At 45.3% G+C, this 21367-nt stretch overlaps 2 protein-coding genes across 4 annotated transcripts in view; one reads left to right on the forward strand and one right to left on the reverse strand.

Moving 5' to 3' along the window:
* The window catches only part of OSBPL10 (oxysterol binding protein like 10), a 2898140-nt gene that overhangs the window by 1662207 nt on the left and 1214566 nt on the right, over positions 1 to 21367 (reverse strand). The gene's annotated exons all lie outside the window — the stretch shown is intronic.
* GPD1L (glycerol-3-phosphate dehydrogenase 1 like) overlaps positions 1 to 21367 on the forward strand; it is a 255694-nt gene that overhangs the window by 143920 nt on the left and 90407 nt on the right. The window contains exon 5 of the mRNA XM_069648809.1: positions 2853 to 2965. Coding sequence (XP_069504910.1) covers positions 2853 to 2965 — 113 coding nt within the window. The remainder of the gene's footprint in view (positions 1 to 2852; positions 2966 to 21367) is intronic.

The following is a 21367-nucleotide window of genomic DNA, read 5'->3' on the forward strand; positions in this document are numbered from 1 at the left end:
CTATTTTTATAGAAAAATTTTCTTTATTTAAAAAAAAAAGGAAAAAAAGACACCATAGACTAACAGGTACACAATGTAGTACAGGGGGTGGGGGTCCTGGGAATCTCTCTACCAGCACGAACACAGCCCAATGACCTGTTCTTGGGTGAATAACCCCTGGGAGAGACACTACCAAGTCTTTAGCTCACTGTCCCCTTTCACAGAGAAGAAAGTTCCATGCATATCAGTCTTTGTCCTGCCCAGGGGCAGTCCAGCACCGAAATACTAGGCAATTCTCCTCTGAACAAAAGTACCAACAGCAACCCCATACACGTGTTTCAGCCTTGTTGGGCATCATCAGTGAGGTGTAGCTGTGCCTCTCTAAGAACAGCGAGCAAGGGGTCCACGTCTGGATCACCCTGGTAACTGAGGGTGAGACCCAAAGTTAATTTATGCAAAACAATGTAGTAGACATTCAAGTAAAAGAAACTGCAGTAACAGGTATGTAAAGTGATTTTCGGTTGAGGTTGGCCAAGTTCACAAGAAACCAATAGCAGGTTTGCGAATAGAGCCAGTCTTTAGCGGGCACGAGTTACCTGGGTGTGAAAGTGCCCCCAAGGAGCAGTTCCTGGTGTTCTGTTGGAGGGCGACCCACCAGGATTTGTGAAGTTGAAGAGGCGGCACAGGGATGAATAAAGGAACAAAATGCCTACCAGCAGTACCGCAGTATCGGAATACCCTGGGACGTGCCAAGCCATTCTGCAGGATCCCCTGTAGACACTAGCAACAGCAGACGATGCAGATTGGGGACCCGCCGACTCTTGGAGAAGGACTATTCTTGATATGTAGATTCTCCGGTCAGCGTAGGAGAAAGTCAAGACGGCTGCAGTTGGCGTTTGTCAGTAATGCAGTGTTCCCGCGTCATCCTCTGGCATTGTATTTGGCTTCTGAGGGGGTCAGTTTAGCAAGACCCCCAACAAACAGCAGATGTTTAAGAAAAGCTCAAAGCACACCGGAGTCGAGGCAGCCACAGACTCGTCACACTTTCTAGGTGAAGAATTGGTGCAGGGTGCTTGGATCAATTTTTCTCAGTCTTCAGGGTCATGGTACTGAAGAGGCACCTGCTTATGGGTCCAGCGATGCTGTCATGGTCTGGAGCTTTGAAATGAGACCACAGAGCATGAGTTGTGATCCAGTTGTCCCCACAGGTCCGGGGAAAGAGTGCTGCAGTGGCTCCCTTCTGGTCCTCTTTGGAGAGGCAGAGATTTGTAAACTTATTTTTTGGGATGTCAAAGGGTGCCATGTCCTTATCTTGCAGCATGCCTTTCAGAGAGCAGGTTTAGCAATTTGTCTGTAGACCAGGTGAGTGAGAAAAGGGGATCTGCGTTTACCCTTCAAGGTGACCACTACAACTTCTATTTTGATGAATGGAAGGGGGCTAGAGGGGGGTTCAAGAAAGCCCTAACCTAAAATTGAGCCCACCCAGTGGAACCCTTTTACACATGTGGTGAAAAAGCTACAGCTAGTCTTGCCACATGAGTAGCAGAGCGAGGTCTGTTACGATTCATAAGGACTCTTGAGGCAGAGCGTGAAAACGCAGATCCATAATCTGTCGGCTGGGAGAAAGCCAAGTGTCAAACCCAGAAAAGTTTGAAACATACAGAGGACAACCACATGTGGTTAAAAAGTGGACTTTCTGTCTGACACAAACGTACCAAGACTACAGTTTGATCTGGGTGTGAGAGAGCCGATATCTCGTTGGGATTTCCTGCTTTGTGCACCAGTAGTGACATGGTGAGTGGGAGGCCAGGGGTGGAGTATGAAGGAGATGCTACGTTAGTGACCCTCTTGGGCTTTGTGTATGAGTAGTGGGCATGAGGTGGCTGTTGCCTGGCATGTTTCAGACCGCCTTGTCTGTGTTCAAGGTATTGTGACCTTCAATGAAAGAAGTTGGGGGAGATGCTGAGGGCGTCTTTACTGGCACCCTGGTTCATTTGCTCGCTTGGGATGCAGCTTGTGAAAGGGTTGTTGGCCCCATCTCCTCAAAGTACTCTGGGAGCTTGCTCCCTTCTGTGGATATACCCGTGCCCTTGCGTCCCAGAGCATTTGAGTGTTTTGTGTACTTCAGAGACCATTTATAATCCACTAGAGGTTACCACCACAGAACGATGGCACTGCACGAATGGATTGTTACTTCCCAATTGGTCACCTTTAGAGTGGTCTCAGACTTGCATCTAGAGCAGTACCCCGACTCCGGAGCTCAAATGCAGTAGAATAAAACAAGTGCTGGGCTGGTATCTGCAGTCCAACTACCAAAAGGTTTGAACAGGTGACGTTTAGGGAAAAAGGTTCGAGAATCAGACGTGATTTAAAAAAAAAAAATAATAAATAAAAAAAAAAAAAAAAAAAAAGCATCCTTAAAATCAAGAGGTCACGTGATTGCGGGAGGGTTTCCACGTCGCTGGAAATTGATGGTTTTTTTTATTGTTAAAAGGGGGGGGCTATACATGGTTCTGGGGGAAGAGACACTTCGTTGTCAAAAGGGGGCAGCAGGAGCGAAGGGGTAAGTGGTGTGTTAAAAATTCCTCTCTAATGGGTGTGTAACACGAATTATCGTATAGTCTGGAGTACAGGACGGGTTGTTGGGAGGGCAGCAGGAAGAAAAACGACGTTAAACATAAACTAATGAAATGCATCAAGAAAACACTTTATTTTATCTTTAACTTCAAGACAGTAGCACTCGGAGGAAGTTTGATCTGTTTTTATTTAATTTTATTGAGCATTTATTAGGCGCTTATACAACTCAATAGCGTTTCAAAGTGGTTAATTGTGCACGCATTGACATCGGGTTAGTAATCCACGGTTTCCAACAGGCAGCAAGAACTTGGAACATGGCCTGCTGTTCAAGGAGCTCCTGCAGACCCCAAACTTCCGGATCACCGTGGTGGACGATGCAGATACCGTGGAACTTTGCGGTGCGCTCAAGGTAAGGTTGGTGCCTCGCCATCTTGCAGTCCTAACGCAATGCCGTGTATAGCCTGCATAGCACTCTGTTGCTTTTATTGTGGGTTTAGTTGCTTTTATTGTGGGTTTAGGGTGATGTTCACTCAGAATACATAGGAATGCACGCGTATAAGAAAAGCCTGCGTACTGCTGTGAAACCTCTTTAGTCCTGCTCATGAGGGATTCGGGTTGCGTTGGTTCGATTAACCTATTTTAACGAATCGAAAAGGCGTGATTTGGTTCCTTGTCCACCTGCTCAGATATCCTACAATAAAGGGCCAGAGAAAATGTATGGACAAGAGGAAAAACGCAGCGAAAGGAATGAAATGAGAAGGGGTCGAAGAAGGAAGGGAGGGAGTGAGTGGGAATTTGGTGGTTGGGGCGCAGGTGTAACCTTCCATTGATGCCTACGTTCTCCCAGACATTGCCTCTGGGTGTGTATCCGCACCCACTCTCCCTCCACCCTGATTTTCCTTCTCACCCGGCACGCAGCATGCGCAGAGCCCAACCCCTGCCAAAGAAACGCATTCCAACTATGCTCAAGTTGGAGGCAGTGCCGGGTGTGAATGGCTAGTCCCGCCCATGTTTGCGGGCTTTCAGGGTCCGTAAAGGCCCTGCCCTTCCATTTGGGACCGTGTACGCAGCCGAATGCCGACAGATGTAGAACCGAGCGATTTGTATTGGAGTGAGTCTCCCAGTGAAATGTGCTTGTTAATCGGTGGAGCCAAAGTTTATTCTCACAAAAAGGCCACATGGGTATGTCATTTCCAACATTGCCGTCTGCCAGTGGCCCATTTCAGTGAACGCTTGCATTGGCTAGCTTTTATATGGCATGCCCTCGGCTTATAAAAACGAGATGCAAGCTAGTGCATGGCTGGGCTTCCCTGCAAGGCCAAAAGGCATGTGGTAGCGGACACTCGTATGTCCTAGCCGGCCCAGTGGAAGTGAATCGTTTTGGACGTGGTGCGTTGTCGGGCACACTCCTGCATGGTCATTGGATGAACACTATTCACATTCTGTTTGGCCAGCCCGATGCATGCATGTTGAACTAATGATTTGCATTTTTTAAAGCCATGTGGAAAAGCTTGAACTGCATTTTGAAGGTACTTCAGTGCTGGCCATGCGCCCATGACTACTTCCTGAATGTTGAAAGCCCATCTCCCATGGCTCCTGAGGCGGGGTGATCAGATTGCCAGGTGCAGTGAACATACCAAATCCACTTCAAAGTCCATTTTAACCAGCTCCTTTCATCAAAAGGAATACGTGGCTCTGGTAGAGTCTGGCGTTTGCCTTTAAATAAGATGCAGAAATAATTTGTGCTGGTCGTTGTTTGTATTGGTGCAATTCAAGACTGAGATCGATTTTTTGGATGAACTAGGATCGAAGGGGATATAAAGTAAAAGGGAAGGCCATTGTTTTTGGAAGGTTCACATGAGAGCAATTTACAATACAGAGGCATTTGGGGTTTTATAATGCGTCACCTTCCGAGTGATTGGTGCAGGGCGCTGTGAGTAGTTGAAGAAAGGAGAAACGTCAATTAAGGGGAGGCGGGTTTCCAGTTTGTAGTTGAACTTTATTGTAATTCCTGGAACCTGGAGCCTATTAAAGTCTCAATGTTTTTACGCCTCTTTCCCGACCAGCCAAATCCCAGGCATTCGGTGATAGTATCTCGATGGACACAACGCGAGTGCCTGTGGCTACTCTAAACAGGGTATTTGTCTGCTTGAGGTGTGGGGGGCCGGATCACTAGTGAACTGTGAGGGGCAAATTATAAGGGAGGAGTTGAGCAGTGGGGTAGGTAGGCATGTCGCTTCAGGGCAAGGTGTGTGTGAGAGTGCACAGAGGCTGAGATATAGAGGCAGTGTGCGCATGTTGTTTGTTCTGTAGGTGAAGAGGGGCAATGGTGGACGAAAACGCCAGTGAAAAAGCAAAGACTGTGGTGTTGGAACAGTGCTTGCATTGTTCGATATATAAAATGTATTCAGCAAGACTACAAGACCGGTCAAACTCCGCATCTGTGAACACTGATCAGCTGTGAAAAACGAAGTTATTGACAAGCCATTGGTAGCCCATTTCAAACCAATGAAATATACACATCATGAGATTTACTGGTTTGTGCTCCAAACAATAAGACTCCACCGGCAGGGGTCGGGGGGGGGGTGTGGGAGTAGGCGATAGAGACCTGGCCCTGAAAAAAATTAGAATAAAGATGGATCTATGATTTGGACACAGCAGAACTGGTCTTAATGTGTCGGTGGAATGGAACTTATTCATTCACAAGCGTTAAGGAACATTATCATGATGCTAATCTGGAAAGCAGGGGTAGTACCGAGTACAGCACTTAAGTTTATTCCCTTCTTGACCCTTTGCACCACTGACCCATTATTACCCTGCCACTTGGTCTTATTCATCTTCTAGGTATCAAACCCCCCCTTTTTAAAAACATTTTTTTTAATTATGACAGCAGATATTCACATTTTCATTTGTGAATATTGTGCCCAGACATGCTACTAGGTTGCATCACTGTCACCATTAAATAATAATTGTGGTTTCCATTTTATTAATATATGGTGACCTTTAGGCATTATACCTCGATAGGTACACGTAGTATTGTGAATTTTTTGATTAACTCCAACAGGGAGGAATACAGAACATACCCAAGTAGGTGTCTATTTGATATTGGATATCCCGTTCTGTTTTGGACTTTAAACATGGCGCCCAGTATGGAGAAACTGTTTATTTACTGAAAGTCACGTGATCTTTATCACATGACTGGCTTAGCTGGAAAACATTTTCCCTGCCGCTCAAGCACGCACAGTTAACTGCTGTGATTACGGTGCTCTATCGTGGTGCCGAGAGGACTTGGGCGTTTCATATACGCTGCTTCCTATGAATTCAACTGAAGAGGTAAGAGCCTGCATACCGCGTCGGTCTTCATGACCAATCGATAAAGCGAACGTGAATACAACCGCGTTGATACAATTACCCATAACTGTTTTCTCACATTTTGATTCCATCAGGTTAACTCGCACTGTGTGGAATACCAGATATTCTCTAACTGGTGAGCGGATCAGGCTGTCCCTATGTACCACCATGACTCTGTCAAGGAAATCACCCTAAGATAGGCACTTAGATACACAAATTTGATCTGTAAGTAACTGCCTATATAATTTACATCTTTGATATGTTTAACTCTCTAAAAGTTATGAAAATGGAAAAGCTCCAACTGTGGCCTCATTTCTAAAGGGCTCAACAATTTATGAATAATCTCGGTCCCGTACGCCAGGCACCACCAAGTGGAAGGTTAGTGGACTATGCTTCTCTACACAACACAAATGGCTTTTTAGCCTGACCAGATCATTAAACCAAGTTGTTCTATTTTATCCGTATGTTTTAGTTTTGATCTACAGGACTTTGTGCATGGCACTACATCCTCATTGCGCCTATATAGATATAGCGTCCTGAAGACTGGCTTCTGCAACCCACTGAGTACACGAGTAAACCATCTACAGCGTTGTTGCAGTTTCTCAGAAACGCATGATGGTGTTGACGCCATATGTGAAAACATTGTGTCCCATTGGATTTAGATTTCCTATGTGAAAATACCATGTAACATTCAATTTAATCGAGTTGACGTCCCACATTAAAACATTGCTTTATTTTGTGGTTGAGAAAAATCAGTCACCTTTGTTACTAACTCTTCATTGGTGTTTCAAATGTATCTCCAGTTTCAAATGTTAAAGTGGTGGAGTGCTTTTTGCTTTTTGTCTTCTCAAAAGGCAACAGAGAAATTACTTTAAGGGTTCTGTACCGTGCATTTTTCCTGTGTTAACAGATTCTTTTTAAAAAAAATGTTATGATATTAATTAAAATATGCGTTTTTATATTTGCTCTGGTCAGTGATTTACCGAAACTAGACACACAGAATAGTTTTGTGATTTATGTGTAGAGCTGTTTATACACAGCTGGTGTAGTAGATCGGGTAGCTAGTGGTGGTAGTGTTCGTTTTGTTCATTCAGCGTTATCACACCATAATTGATCGTACTAACTTGTAGAACACCAAAATGCCTTCTATTCTATTCCCGTCACGACCTGCACTGGGAGGGACACTTGTAGCATGATCATTCTACTTGGTGTAGGACTGCTGAATTGGTACTTGACGGCACATTCATAGCTCCAAGGTAACAAAGTACACGTCTTCATTCTGTAGACACCAACACATGGCATGGAAATAGCTTCTCAATGGGCTCCTTATTACAATACCGGCGGTAACCGTGCCAGTATAACGGGCACGGCTGCCGCCGGTATCCTTTTTATTTTTTTTCGGTGCCCAGGAATGGGCGTTTACAGCCCCGCCGGACACGGTAATTGGCCATTCCTGGGCGCTGTGAAAAAAATGCTCCCCATTCCCATTGAGTCCCACAGGACTCACATTCACAACGGTGCCGGTGCATCCGGCATGGTCTACGCGCAGGTGCCGGTCTGCCTGCCAGGTCAGACCTGATGGGCGAAAAGGCACCCGCGAGCTGAACTCGTAGTTTGCTGGTATGGTACCGGCAAGCTTACTGGTACCGTTGTTACTGTACCGGCAAACTTGGACTGAGGCCCAATGTCCTTTTATAATGCAGAACAGAACCTTATCCTCATCAGTTGAGGCCTCACACCATCGCATCTGCTGCTCATCGTAACACAGAAGAGCCTGTCTCACTGACTCTGCACATTATATCCATGTACTCCATTAACTCTTAGGTTCTCACTTTTTGCAGTAAGAGGCTAAATGTGTGCCCGTGCGTCACATCCAGTGTAGAGTAGACTATTCAGTGCCTTCCTGAACTTCCAAGAGCCTCCTTGTAGGCACAGGTGCTAATGGAGCATATGTTGCAGCCCAGTGAAGCTGCTCTCCCACTAAGGAGTTCTTTACAGTATCCTTCTGTGTTCATCAGGCCTTTATTCGCTCATGTCTGGCTCATAGGAAGGATGTAAGGTTTCCCCATCTAGTTAGTCCGGTAAACCAGATGCCTCTTTAGTTGAGGGCCACAACTTTAAACCAGATTATGGGCGCCACAGGGATCCACTGACATTTTTTTCAACCATAACCATGAAATAAAAAAAAATCAACCTTTCAATTGTTACCATACAAGTTAAAACAGCAATACTACAATAGTACCAACTACTGGTAAATAAAAATAAAAGAAAAACGCACAATATTAACAATTCAATAAGATTCACTTCATGTGAGGTTTCGCAGGTATTTCCTGAAGATATTCTTCACCCAGCATTTTCTTTTACTCTTGTCAAGTAACACTAATTATTGCATGAAATAGGCAGAATCATATACAGTAAAGTCAATTCATATAATGACACGTTAGCATTTTAAAATGGATCATAAGGAGGCAGAAAGTTGACATTGAGCTGGGTTACCTAGTCTAAGTTAAGAGTGAGCAGAATTCTCATGGTTGCAATGCTAACACTTATCGGTTCTCCATTGAAGATTTTCGACCATAGTAAGTCGCAGGTTAGATTTGTGTAATCTTTGAACAGCGATTGCAAGAAAAATGTTTGCTTTAACAGATGTGCAGAATGCAAGTAAGTGCTTTAAAATCTCTGGTTCGTTCGGATTTTCACAAAATCTACATGCACTGTCAACATTTGCCTCCGTTTGAGTAAAACTTCTCTCGTTGGCCACAGATTTAATTGGAAACAAATAAGTTCCTGATGGGACCGGGGAACTTGATTAGATACGATTCAGGGACATGAAGGCTATTAAAATGTCCAGACTTGAAGATTTGGCAACTCATACATTGTTCCCGTGTTGAAATCCAATCAAAGCGCCATCATTTAGTCTTTGCTCTTGTATTGGTTTTGAGAAGCAAACTTGAGACATCCGCAGCTGCCATTATTGCAATTAGTTCCTGTCTCCAAGTTGTCATGTAATGATCTTTGGTGGAGTTCATATAGGAAGCCAAGGCAAATAACAGAATGTGGATCATTAGCTGTTAGACACTTCCTGAATAGATTACACAATTTCCAAACATACGGGATAACGAGCGAAAGCAGCCCCAGTTTGTGTCTTATTATGCTCATTGCTTGACTGGCAAGCAGGAGATCACCTGCTTCCAAAAAAGACCCTCTGTAGTTAACCAAAAGGTCTTTCCTTTCCGGGATCTGGTCTCTGCAACATAGATAATGGTCACTACTTTTTGTTTGTAATAGGTAATCTGTGCTATGGAGAATTTACCATACTTTTTGTGAATATTTCTTACTTGCGCAATGGCTGTTATGATTTTACACCTCAGTCCCACAAAATACGGCAAGTCTAAGAGATGTTTGTTTGTATTGAGGCCTAAATAACGATACTCGCTAGCTACTTCCAAGGGTGAACCGTGCAATTTCCTGAAATAAGAGCATTTATTAATTTGACTGACTTGCCCAAATCATGATTTTTGTCTTAGTCACATTTCTTATCAGCTGATTCGCAGTAGCATAATGCTCGAATGTATCAAAAGATTTTGTAAACCTTTGGTAGTCTTGGACAAGAGAACCAGGTCATCTGCATAGAGAAGCCAAGGTACAATGCATTGACCATGTTTGGGAGAGTCAGAAATAATGAGAGATGCTGACCCATGTCGGATATGAAAAAATTAAACTGTCCAGCGACTAGGATACAGCCTTGCTTGAGCCCTGAGTAGGACTTGACCTTGACAATCTTCCATCCAGGGACATGCGTATTTGGACTGAGGTGTTGAAGTGTACCTGAGATATCAGAGCCTGGAGGTGGGAAGGGCAGACTGTTGTTGGCAATTGCTGTGATACAGATTCAAAGACAGTTCAAGTCCACAAAAGCCATAAAGAGTGGTTACTTGTATTGCTGCTCGTGCATTTTAATTGCAGTTATGGATAACCTGTTCATTGCAGTGCCTATCTCCGGGACAAAGCCCGTTTGGAATTTGTCATTCAACTGCTCAGCAACAATCCAGTTGTTAAAATCTCTGAATAGCAGACAAGCAAATCAATTCCCATGGGCAACTAATAGAGCCGTAGGCCGATAGTTCTCGGGTCTCGCACAATCCCCTTTCTTGAATATGGGAATAATAGACTTGTGCCATGACGACTGGATCTGATTTTGCTCTGTAACATTGGCAAAAATATTCAGAAGAGTAGACACCCAGGCATCAGGATAGGCTTTGAACATAATGTTATTTGATCGGGACCTGGGCCCTTTGAAATGATCAATTTAGATATCTGGATGATATCGCCTTTATCAAATTGCAGAGTGGTGCCTTTGGTTGGTGGCTGCCTGATAATGCATCTTGCTATTTGCCCTGAAGCTCATGAAATGTTGGGTGGTTTAGCATACCATATGTGATCATATTGTTGCCATTGCTCTTGCACTGATTTGCATTTGGATCTGGGTGCCGTGACTGCACAATTTAATAAATCCAATACAGACGCAGCGCTTTTTGAGGCTAAAGCGCAAAACATTTGTTCAGCATCTCTTTGCATGATTAATGCTTTTCGAGACTTCACCCAATTTTTATATTGCATTTTAAGATGTTTGGCTACTAAGATCTTGGCCTCGAGAGGTAAACCGACTAGGCTTCTGAAACAAAGGCGCAGCTGGGTCTTCCTTTTATGCAGCTCATGATCACAAGTGTGCTTGTGTGTAAATGTGGGTTTGGTTGATATGGATGATTGTAGCTTAAAGATTTGTGACGCAGCCACATATAAACCATCAGATTTAGTCACTTCAGAATTTAATGAATCCTGATGACCTTGCATAACAGTTTTAGAAAGTGTTAGTGATTTTGGGGACCACCTGAACCTGTTTCTGCCATTGGGGAGAGAGACAAAGGGTGTATACAAATTGGAAGGAATAAGAGGGTACGACCAGCGCCAGTTGACTGAGAGGAGATCATGGTCACTAAATCGTTGAGGAAAGACTCTGAGGACACGACGCATGCAAACCTCTGTCTGGGAAAATCTGGGCAAAGGCTTTTGCCCTCTTTTCCAACTGCTCTGGCGAGGTATATCTCCATGAATAGCACCATTGAGCATTACAAATCTCTCGGCCATGAATGCTAACCAGCGCTGCGCAAGGTCATTAAATGTATGCAGCCTCTTCATTCGGCAATGAAGATTGAAGTCGCCCGCCAGAATCAAATCACTTGTAGATTAGATTTAGGGTATACACCATATCTCAAAAGGCTCTGCACTAATGCCGGAATGATTCGTGTAAATATTAACAAGGGCCAACACTTCCGAGGGAGTTCTTATTTTGCACAGTTGGATGAACATGTTGGGGGAGGCCCACGATTCCAGTATAAGGCCTTGTGATATTTTGACTGCCACTAGAAGGCCAGCCATGGCTCTGCCCTTGGCTGGATGTTCAGCTGGCAGGAGTGAGATGGCATAGCCATCCCATACAGGGGCTTGTGTTAACCAAATTTCTTGTAAGGCTACTATATCGAAATCGCTGAACGGGTGGTTAATAAGGTTCAAAAGATGCTTGAAGCCTCTGGTGTTCCAACTGGCAAGTTTGCAAAAACACTCGGTAGATGAAATGGGTTGTTAACTCGAGTTATGGGAATGATAAGCACACTTGGACATTTGTGTAATATCTACTTGCCGAATGGCCCCTGTGTACACATGACTTTCATAGGAAGATCTACACCAGTGTTTGCATTCATTTGAGTAATCGCACATGGTCTTGGTTGCATGGTGGAAGCGAGGAGAGATTGTTCTTGGGTAAGTGTGAAACCCAATTGATATAGGATATTGCCACAGGATATTTGGAACTATGCCAGATTGAATCAATAATCTAACAGTTGAAAAATCTTGCTGCGAAAAATCTTACTTGGGCTATATCCGAGGAGCATAAGTCCTCGAGATTTCACTGAAAATATTCAAGATGCTAGTCCTATCTAGATCATAGACTGGAAATTGTCCCCCTCTACACTGCAGGATAAGAAAATGTGGTGCTGAAGCTGATTGTTTACATGTGTCATCTGACCTAGCCGCCCAGTGAGGTGATTGCCTTGTATAAGCAACAGCAGAAAGGCGCAATGAGGAGGATTGACTCGCCACCCTGGGCTTGTTTGGTTGAATGGAGCACTAACGTTTTGCACTTGCCGCTGCTGATTTTCTATCTCAGTGGGAGATTTCATGTATTTACTTTGAGAGTAGGAAGGAGAATTGGTGTAACTGCTTTGTGAGCAGGGAAAAAGCAAGGCAGCATATATAGCAAGTGATTTAGCAATCTCATTGCGCATTTGCTCTAAAGCAAGGAATTCATAATTCTCAGGGCTGCTGAACTCTGGTTTGCCCCTAACTGTTGTTATGGGTGTCGTCAGTCGTTTGTGAAGCGGGCTCAGCAACATTTTTTATTTAAGAGCTCTACTACTTTTACTAGATCATCAAGGTGCTCAGAATTTGGGTCATCAGCATTTGTGTTTAAAAGGCGCTGAGGATATTACTTTTGAAGAATTCGTCTACATTGTGCCATAGTGACAAATATTTCATAGTTATTGTTTCCTTCGCTAATGAGTTTTGTCTGTCAGGTGTAGTAAGAGACTGGATACATTTACGTACGCCTGTTTCAAGGGAGCCCAAGGGCGCTTTCCTATTTTTGTTTTTTTCTGAGAGTTCGAAATTTTGTCGACTGTCTTTGGCCTAATGAAGATGGTAAATGCAGCCTTTATAGAGAGCAGGTGTCCAAGGTTCCGCTGAAGAGCAAGAATTGGAGACTATGTGAGTCCTGTTTCAAAGACGGCAGAGAGATGACCGCTTCCTCCGATCGATCCTCTTGAGTTGCCTCGATTGGAATTATAGGAAGTTCAACAGTGAAGAGCAATCTCGTCTGTATCATGGATTGCTTGTAAACTTTCATCAAGATTTTCAAACAATTTGGTCAGGGACAGGGGAGCAGTGTTCATAGCACTAAGTGTGACTTCAACAAGATGGAGTGAATGTACTTGAGAAGGAGGAGTGAAGGATATAGAGGGTCGAATAACGAAGTGGAGTTTGGGAAACATTACCGGAGATTGAGATAGATTGCTTGGACAAGGATGGGGCATGCAAATGGGTGAGAGATTACAAACAATTGATCCATTCGCTAGGGTTGAAAGGCATGTATTCACATCCGTCAGTCCAGGAGCTATTGTATCTGAAACAGTTTATATCAATACCAGACATTGTGTGCGGATGTGTGTCCGGGTCACATTGAGGCATGGAGGGGAGCGTTACCAAATTTGCACACATTTCAGTTGAGGTAATGATTTCAGACATGACGAGTGGAGTGTTGGAGCTGGGGGCGGATCTAAATTAGGTTGGATAGTGCACAGAGCTAAATTAAGATGTGGTAGTGGAGCAGTTGAAATAAAACTAGTGGCTAAAAGTGAGTCTGGGGGAGTAGATAAATCAATCGGCGGGTTTGTAATGTCAGACTGCAAAAATGTTTTGTGTCGGTAAGGCAGAAGAAGGAATCGCAACCATTGTTTTGTTTGGAGCCTTTAGTGTTCACTCCACACTGCTGAAATCTCTAATATCAGTTATTAATTATGGCAAACGAGGCAGCGAGGGCATTGTATGTTTATACAGCGATCTTGAAGGGTTCTCCCAATTCTCGGCTTCGAGGCCGGGATTCCAGATGGGTTTTCAGGTTATCCTTTATTAATATTCATGAGAAGAAATGTGTATTTCTGTCGCCCTGGCTCTCCCTCCTTCCCAACTGGTTGTGAACGCTTGCATCCGCAGGCGATCCCGGAAACACTGGCTCAAAAAGATAGCTGTAACTTTAATAGTTTTAGAAGGGGAAGGGCCTACTTCATGCGCCGGGCCCACACCATACCCTCACGTCACCAACGGTCCACACCCAGTTCCTGTTTTTCCACCTGCTGGGCGCGTCTGAATTTTTTGCTGCGCTGCGACTCCCTTTTTGGGGGTGTATCTTTGACTGTCCATCTCTTTTTTTCCTAGTGATTGAAAAAGAATTTAAATAAAGAACCAAATGGTGGTGCCTCCCTGTATGCATGCCATATGTGACAGGCTTCAAGCAGTGCATCCATTGCTGGAAGCATTTTTCAGTGGCCAATCCCCCACCATGCCTGCGTCCGCTGTCTGGGTATAAATCACCCCGTGAGAACCTGCATATTTTGCTGTGTAATTCACCTGAGGTCTCTCAGGATTCGTCTTCTCTCCATGTACGAGATGGGACTTCGTTTGGAACAGGAGAGAGGCCGATAACGGTAACAGGGGGACTATACCTTCAGATGAGGTACTAGTTTCGGCACCCACTGTCGGTACCCAAGGGAAGACTGCCTTCTCAGTTCCAAAAAACACTAGTTCCTCAAGGTGGGAAAGGGTCACAGAAGACCCACCCGGTACTGAAAGTTATTTACTCCAGACAAAATAACAACGGTGCCAGCAAAGCCTTCTATTGCCTCGGTAAACTGAACGGGCAAGGGTTCGTGCAAAGAAGCTCATGCCTCTGGGGTTGATTCTGTCCATTCTGATTCCCCTGTACCGGACAAAGCCAAATGGGCTTCTGCACATGAAACATTTGGTATTTCGGTACCGAAAGAGAAGGTTTTACCCTCAAATACCGCAGTTGAGGTCGCAAGCTCCTTGGTGCCGAGGAGATCTCATAAATCCTCCTCAAAAGGGGCATAAGCACTCTCATTCAAGAGCTAGTCTGGTACCAATCCTCCACGAAAACACAAACTAAAGAAATCTCCCGTGGCTTCCGTCTCTGGCTCGTTAATTACTGACTTCGGAAGACTTTGACGCTTCCAAATCTTTTACGGTTTCTCCAGAACAATTGTTCATCATTCTTGTGAGGGCTCACACCTCACTTTTTCCCCTCAATATTCTCCTCAGTCTGAGGACCATTTGGGTCGAGCTGCACTAGTGCCATCACAACCTGCGCCCAAACTGGTTCTAACCAACATTCAGATGTCTAGGCCGGTGGTGTTGAAAATTTACAATCCAAGCCAACCGCTTAATGGGGCTTCTACATCTACTATCAGATTGGAAGAACCTCCACCTAGCCCTTCGCAAATGGCAAACAACATCACTAACACTGTGCTGGAAAATATGCTTTCCGAGCCCTTCCTCAATGTCTTGGCTCTGTTTCAAGGACAAAATGTTACCAGCACTACCACAAGGATCCGTTCCAGTCGACCCTACTCCCAACCTTTTACCGTTACCAGTGGACAATGTGGACTCTGCTCCTCCACCCAAAAACAGAAAATGTTAAAGGACAATGACTTGGATTCAGAGGAGGACACTACTTATTCACCCTCTAAGGTGTTCCATGACTGTCACTAAAGCCATGCAGGCTCTTGAAATCCTTAAACTTGAAAACGGCTGGTGTTTTTGGAAAACTGCCATCACAGCAGTCTAAGGTTCCACTGCCCATGGAATTGCCTGTTGTGGAGAAAGCTCTAGCTCGTTGGGTAAAACTTCATTCCGATCGCCCTCATCACCAAGGCTATAGATGATAAATACAAGGTGCCCAAGGGCGAACCCTTCATACTCATGGAAAATATACCAGCTCCATCAGCAGTAGTCTCTGCCGCCCTTGGCACAAAGGGTAAATTCCCTTCTCCAGCTTCAGTGCTCAACACAAATGCAAAAGCATGAGAGACCCGAGATAAGAAGTCTTACACCCCCTGTACCTTACAACTTGGGCAGATGAACACTTCTACTGTTCTGGCAGGATTTAATATCTTTAACTGGGAGAATCTGGAGCGCTTCACTGACATGCTACCTCCAGGAAGCCGCAGACGAGTAGTTTCTGCATCTCTTAAGGCAGAAAAGCTGCTATGCAACAGCTTTTAAGTCGTTAAAGACTTTACTGACAACTGCTAGGGCAGTTACAAGTACAGGCTGCATGCAGAGACACGCATATTGTTACGCTCACCTGACTCCCACGGAGGCGCTGGCCTGGTTCGCGCTGCTGTGGCCTCTTCTAAGGTGATGCGCAGGGTTCGGAAGACGGACTGGACCGGGCCCCCAAATCTGGCTTGTCTGGCTCACAGAAGTATCCTTCTGTAGGCGAAAATAGGGGATTAACTGTCTGCGGGGTAATGCAATCGGCCTCCCACTTTCCCCTCTCACCCTCCTTGAAACCCTTCTGTGATTTCTCATAGCGTCTCACCTTAGGGTCTGGAAGGACGAGCTCTCCATCCTGCTTCTGATGCAGGGGCGCGTTGGTATCCAGTTACTTCACTGGCTTTTCGGATTGGTGAGAACCAAACTTGCTAGGTATGTTTTTTTGATAAGAGGTTCCCCCTGTGTCCATGCATTAATGTACTAATGCTGGGGAACAGGCACCGACCCGAGATGAGAGGTGAAATCCTTGTAGAAATCAGGTAAGTCTTTAATGAGCGTTTTTTTGGTAATGTCTTTTCATTCGCTCATTAACGCTGATGTCTCTTTTTCCCCTTAGGGGCGGGGTCCGGAAATGCCAGGATGCGGCGCGGACCCGAAATGAAGAGGGAATGAATCAACAGGTAAGTCTTAACATGGAGATTTAGCTTTCCTTATTCCCTTCTCTCACCTTTTGTTGTGGTGTTTTTCTCCCTAGGCGCTTGGGCGTGACTGCGAATCCGGATGATCGCTGCTGAACATGGAGGCGCCCTGTGAAGGTGAGTGGAATGCGGCGCTGCAGCGATCGACGCGATGAGCTTTTAAATTAAAGCCTTCCTTTTCAGGATTGTCGGCGAGATGTCTCCGGGATGCGGATTTAGCAGGTAAGGACTTTTCCTTCTTCTGTTCTCTTCTTCTCTTCCTTTGCAGGTGATCCAGGATGCTGGCAGGCGTGGCAGAAGTCAGGATGCAGGAGCAGAAACGGTGAGCGTCCAGCTGCTAGATGCAGAACAACGCGAAACACGTGTGGCTGTTCGGGTGGTGTTTAAATAGCCTTGTGAGAAGTTCAAGGTATGTATCCATCCCCAACCACGCCCGGATGGTAAATTAGTCCCACGGGTAAAGTAGTTCCTTTCAGGCCTCAAGGAGGCCGGAATCCTGCAGCATGGTCTGCATCAGGTAAGTGCACCCAAGCATTCCCATAAAGAGCCTGGCGCCTTAGGCGCCAGGACACTGTCCAAAGGGTCCCTATATGGGGTTGCTGGGTCCTTCCTTGGGGACTGGATGTCCGCTTTCGAGGACGCCGGGCTTGAACCGGCTCCCCGGGAGCGGGCACCATGACACATATCTGCCTGCCTCTTACCTTCACCAGGATTTCCAGGAGAAGGTGGTTGGCCGTCCATTCAATGGCAAAACTTGTTTGACCCATAAACAGATAAGGTCCTACAGAAATGTAAGGCCTGTGTCGCAGCAGTTAAAACTCAACTCCATCTCGGTGAAGCAGTCATATCACCAGAACCTCAAGGCATTTAAACCACGTACACAAAGACACAGTGGTTCCTCCACGTCTGCTAAAGCATACTACTCTTCCAAAAAGAGACAGTACAGACCCAATAATAATTCAGCCCTCACTCTGCCTCTAATTCTGCTCCGGAGCAGAAGAAGTCATTTGACTTATCCTCGGGCATGTACTTACCTTCCGCTCCAACCACCCTCCTGGAGCATACATCCCCGGTAGCAGGAAGACTTTCCATCTTCCTCCATTTTTGGAAAACCGTTACTGAAGAGGAGTGGGTTCTACATATTTCTCAACATGGTTACCACCTGGCGGACAAACTAAGCAGATTACAGTCCGCTCCATACGAATGGGAGCTGAAACCACCAGTGGCACACATGAGCTTTCAGAAGTGGGGCCATCCATTAGTAGACCTCTTTGCCTACCAACACAACACACTTTGTCTGCAGTTTGTATCGAGGCACGGTCAGGGTCCTCGGTCCTGGGAGATGCTCTAAATCTGGTTTGGTTAAATCCAACGCTTTATGCCTTCTCACCTCCACCTCTTCCATTGATTCACACACATATTGCTGAAATTCAAAATGTCACACAACCTGACAATGATTCAAGTAGCCCGGTTCTGATCTCGCCAGATTTGGTTTCCAGATCTGATTAGTTAGCAGACAGTTAGCAGGGTATTCCCTCTTAGATCTTTCACTTTCGAGGCTTGAACCGGCTCCCCGGGAGCGGGCACCATGACAGCACTGCCCCCCCGACCACCCCCCCTCCCCTGTGGCCCCTCCCAAGGTTGTTCACACCGGGGGTTTTGGTTTGTCTGGGAAGAGTCGGTGGAATTTCCTGACTAATCGAGGTGCATGCACATGGTCGCTGGGTTCCCACGACCTCTCCTGAGGTCCGCACCCCTTCCAATCAATTAGGTAGAACAGTTTTGACCTAAACATTTTTGAGTCTAAAATGTTCTTCACTTCGAATTCGGGCTCCCCATCTATTAGAATAGGTTCTGGAGGTTTGAGTAGTCGGGTTTCGGGTACCACTGGTTTCAGAAGTGACACATGAAAAACAGGGTGAATTTGCATACTAGCTGGTAAATCAAGTTTAACAGCCACTGGGTTAATTATTGCCGTAATAGAATAAGGTCCCAGATATTTTAGGTTAAAAGTTCGAGGCCCTTTGAGTGGTAAATGTCTGGTAGCTAACCACACTTGATCCCCAATCTGATACGGAGGTGCTTCACTCCGATGTAGATCAGCATTCTCCTTGTATTTTCTCTTGGCTTGTTGTAAATGCGTAGTTGCCTCTTTGAAGGCTTGGATAATTGTAGAATGCAGATGTTCTACTGCAGGCATTCCGAGGTTCTGAGGTGAGTCAAGGTTTGAGGTTCGAGGGTGATGCCCAAACAAAGTATAAAAAGGACTGTGGCCAGTTCCAGAGTGTACCGAATTATTATATGCATATTCGGCTATCCAAAGAATCTTTCCAGTTGCTTTCAGATTGCTGTAACATACATCGTAAGTACTGTTCAAGGGACTGATTTGTCCTCTTGGTCTGACCATCGGTCTGAGGGTGGTGACTGGTCGATAATCTTACGTCGATCTGCGCTATTTGACAACATTTGCGCCAGAAGTGGGAAATTAATTGGCTTCCCCGGTCAGAGATCAGTATAGATGGGAATCCATGTAGCCGAACAATATTTTCGAGGAATTCTTTGGCTAGGACAGAAGCTGAAGGTAAACCTTTCAAAGGAATAAAGTGGGCCATTTTGGAAAACAAATCCACAATTACCAGAATAGTATTGTACCCCGAACAAGGAGGCAGGTCCGTAATAAAATCCATTGATAGGGTGTGCCAGGGTGCTGGTGGTATGTCTAGAGGTTGAAGGAGACCGGCTGGTCTTTTCTTTTGACTTTTATTTTGGGCGCAAACACCACAGGACATCACAAAAGATTTAACATCTTTTCGCCAAGAGACCACCAAAATTGTCGTTTCACCTTTTCCTCTGTCTTGGCAATACCGGGGTGTCCCTCTATTAATATATCATGATAACCGGAAATAACTAGTTCGTGTAATTCCTTATGTGGCAGGAATAAGCGTCCTTGGAAATAAAGTAAACCATTATCTATGGTAAAGTCTGATCCCTTTTGTATCCATTCCTGTAAGGTTGTAGGGTCCAGGAGTTGTTTCACTCTGGCTTGAATGTCTTCAAGCGTCTGTAACGAAGTCATGCCTAGAATCCTCTGTTCGGGAATTATTGGTACTGGTTCTGAGTTTGTATCAGATTCTCCCATTCCAATTTGGGATAAGGCGTCTGCTTTGCCATTCTTGCAGCCAGGTCGATAGGTAATCACGAAATCAAATTCAGCGAAAACCAAAGCCCATCGGAGCTGCCGTGATGACTGAGCAATGGCGGTTTTCAAATACTGTAAATTCCGGTGATCAGTGATCACTGTGATGGTATGTCGAGCGCCAAGCAGATAATGCCGCCAGGCTTTAAAAGTGGACTTAATGGCTAACAGTTCTTTGTCAGTGATTGCATAATTAACCTCGGGTGACGAGAACTTTCTGGACCAAAATGCTACAGGATGCAGTTGGTTGGTTTCGGGATCTCTTTGGGACAGGACAGCTCCCATGGCTAGGCTGGATGCGTCAGTCTCGACGACATAAGGGAGATCTGGACGCGGGTGTTTCAATATAGGTGCGGAGGTAAACTTAGCTTTTAAATCCTGAAAGGCCTGCTTAGCTTCTTCAGACCATTCAAAACGTTTATTTTTCCTCAAGAGTGCAGTAATGGGTTGTACCACGCGTGACAATTCCGGGATAAACCTGCGATAGAAATTGGCAAAGCCGAGCATGCTTTGAACCCCTTTTACAGAGCTAGGTGATGGCCATTTGAGGATGGCATCCACTTTTCTTGAGTCCATTCGGACTCCTTTGGGTATCAGGATGAAACCTAGAAACTCGACTTCTGTGGTATGGAAAACACATTCCTCCAATTTAGCAAATAGTTTGTGTTGGCGCAGTTTTTCAAGTACTGCCCTGACGTGTTTTCTGTGATCAGATTCCGAAGAGGAGTACACCAGAATGTCATCGATTATATACGACAACACAAACATCGATGAGTTCCCGAAGGACATCATTCATGAAGTATTGGAAGGCAGCCGGCGCGTTACACAATCCGAAAGGCATCACCTGGTACTCGAATAATCCGTATTTAGTACGGAAGGCAATTTTCCATTCGTCGCCTTCTTTAACTCGTACCAGATAAGCCCCCCGGAGATCGAACTTGGTGTATATGCAAGCGTCCTTCACCTGGTCTCAAGGAGTTCAGGGATCAGAGGCAGAGGATAACGGTTTTTAACCGTTATCTGGTTCAATGCGCGGTAATCGATACAAGTTCTAAGGTCGCCTTCTTTTTTGGGCACGAAGAACAAAGCCGAGGATGCCGGGGACTTTGACGGGCGAATAAAACCATTAGCTAGGTATTGATCCAAATATTGTCTCAAATGCAGATTCTCAGGTTCGGTAAGGGCATAAATCCTGCTACAAGGGGGTTGTGCACCGGGCACCAGATCGATTTGGCAATCGTACGATCTGTGAGGAGGTAACGTGTTGGCCTGTTCCTTTTGGAAGACGTCCTGAAAGTCTTGGTATTCCGGAGGTAGTTGCATGGAGGCAGAGGTTACAGATGCTAGATTAATCTTCAGGTTTTCTGGGTAGCAGGTTTGTGTACAATCCAGGAAGGTTATTCTCTTAGCTCGCCAATCAATTTGAGGATTGTGTCTCTAAACAAGGGATTCCAAGAATAACCTGAAACTGTGGAGCCTTGATTACATCAAACACAACACCCTCCCGATGGCCTTCGGGACCAATAAGAGTCACCTCAGTAGTGGAATGTGTTACCGGTTCAGAGGCAATTTCAGTTCCATCGACTGTGGTGATGACATCTTTGCTGGTTTTAGGACGGAGAGGGAGGTTAATCCTAGAGACCAATTCACGATCCACATA

The sequence above is a fragment of the Ambystoma mexicanum genome, chromosome 2q, assembly GCF_040938575.1.
Source record: "Ambystoma mexicanum isolate Mex_15411 chromosome 2q, UKY_AmexF1_1, whole genome shotgun sequence".
NCBI lineage: Eukaryota > Metazoa > Chordata > Amphibia > Caudata > Ambystomatidae > Ambystoma > Ambystoma mexicanum.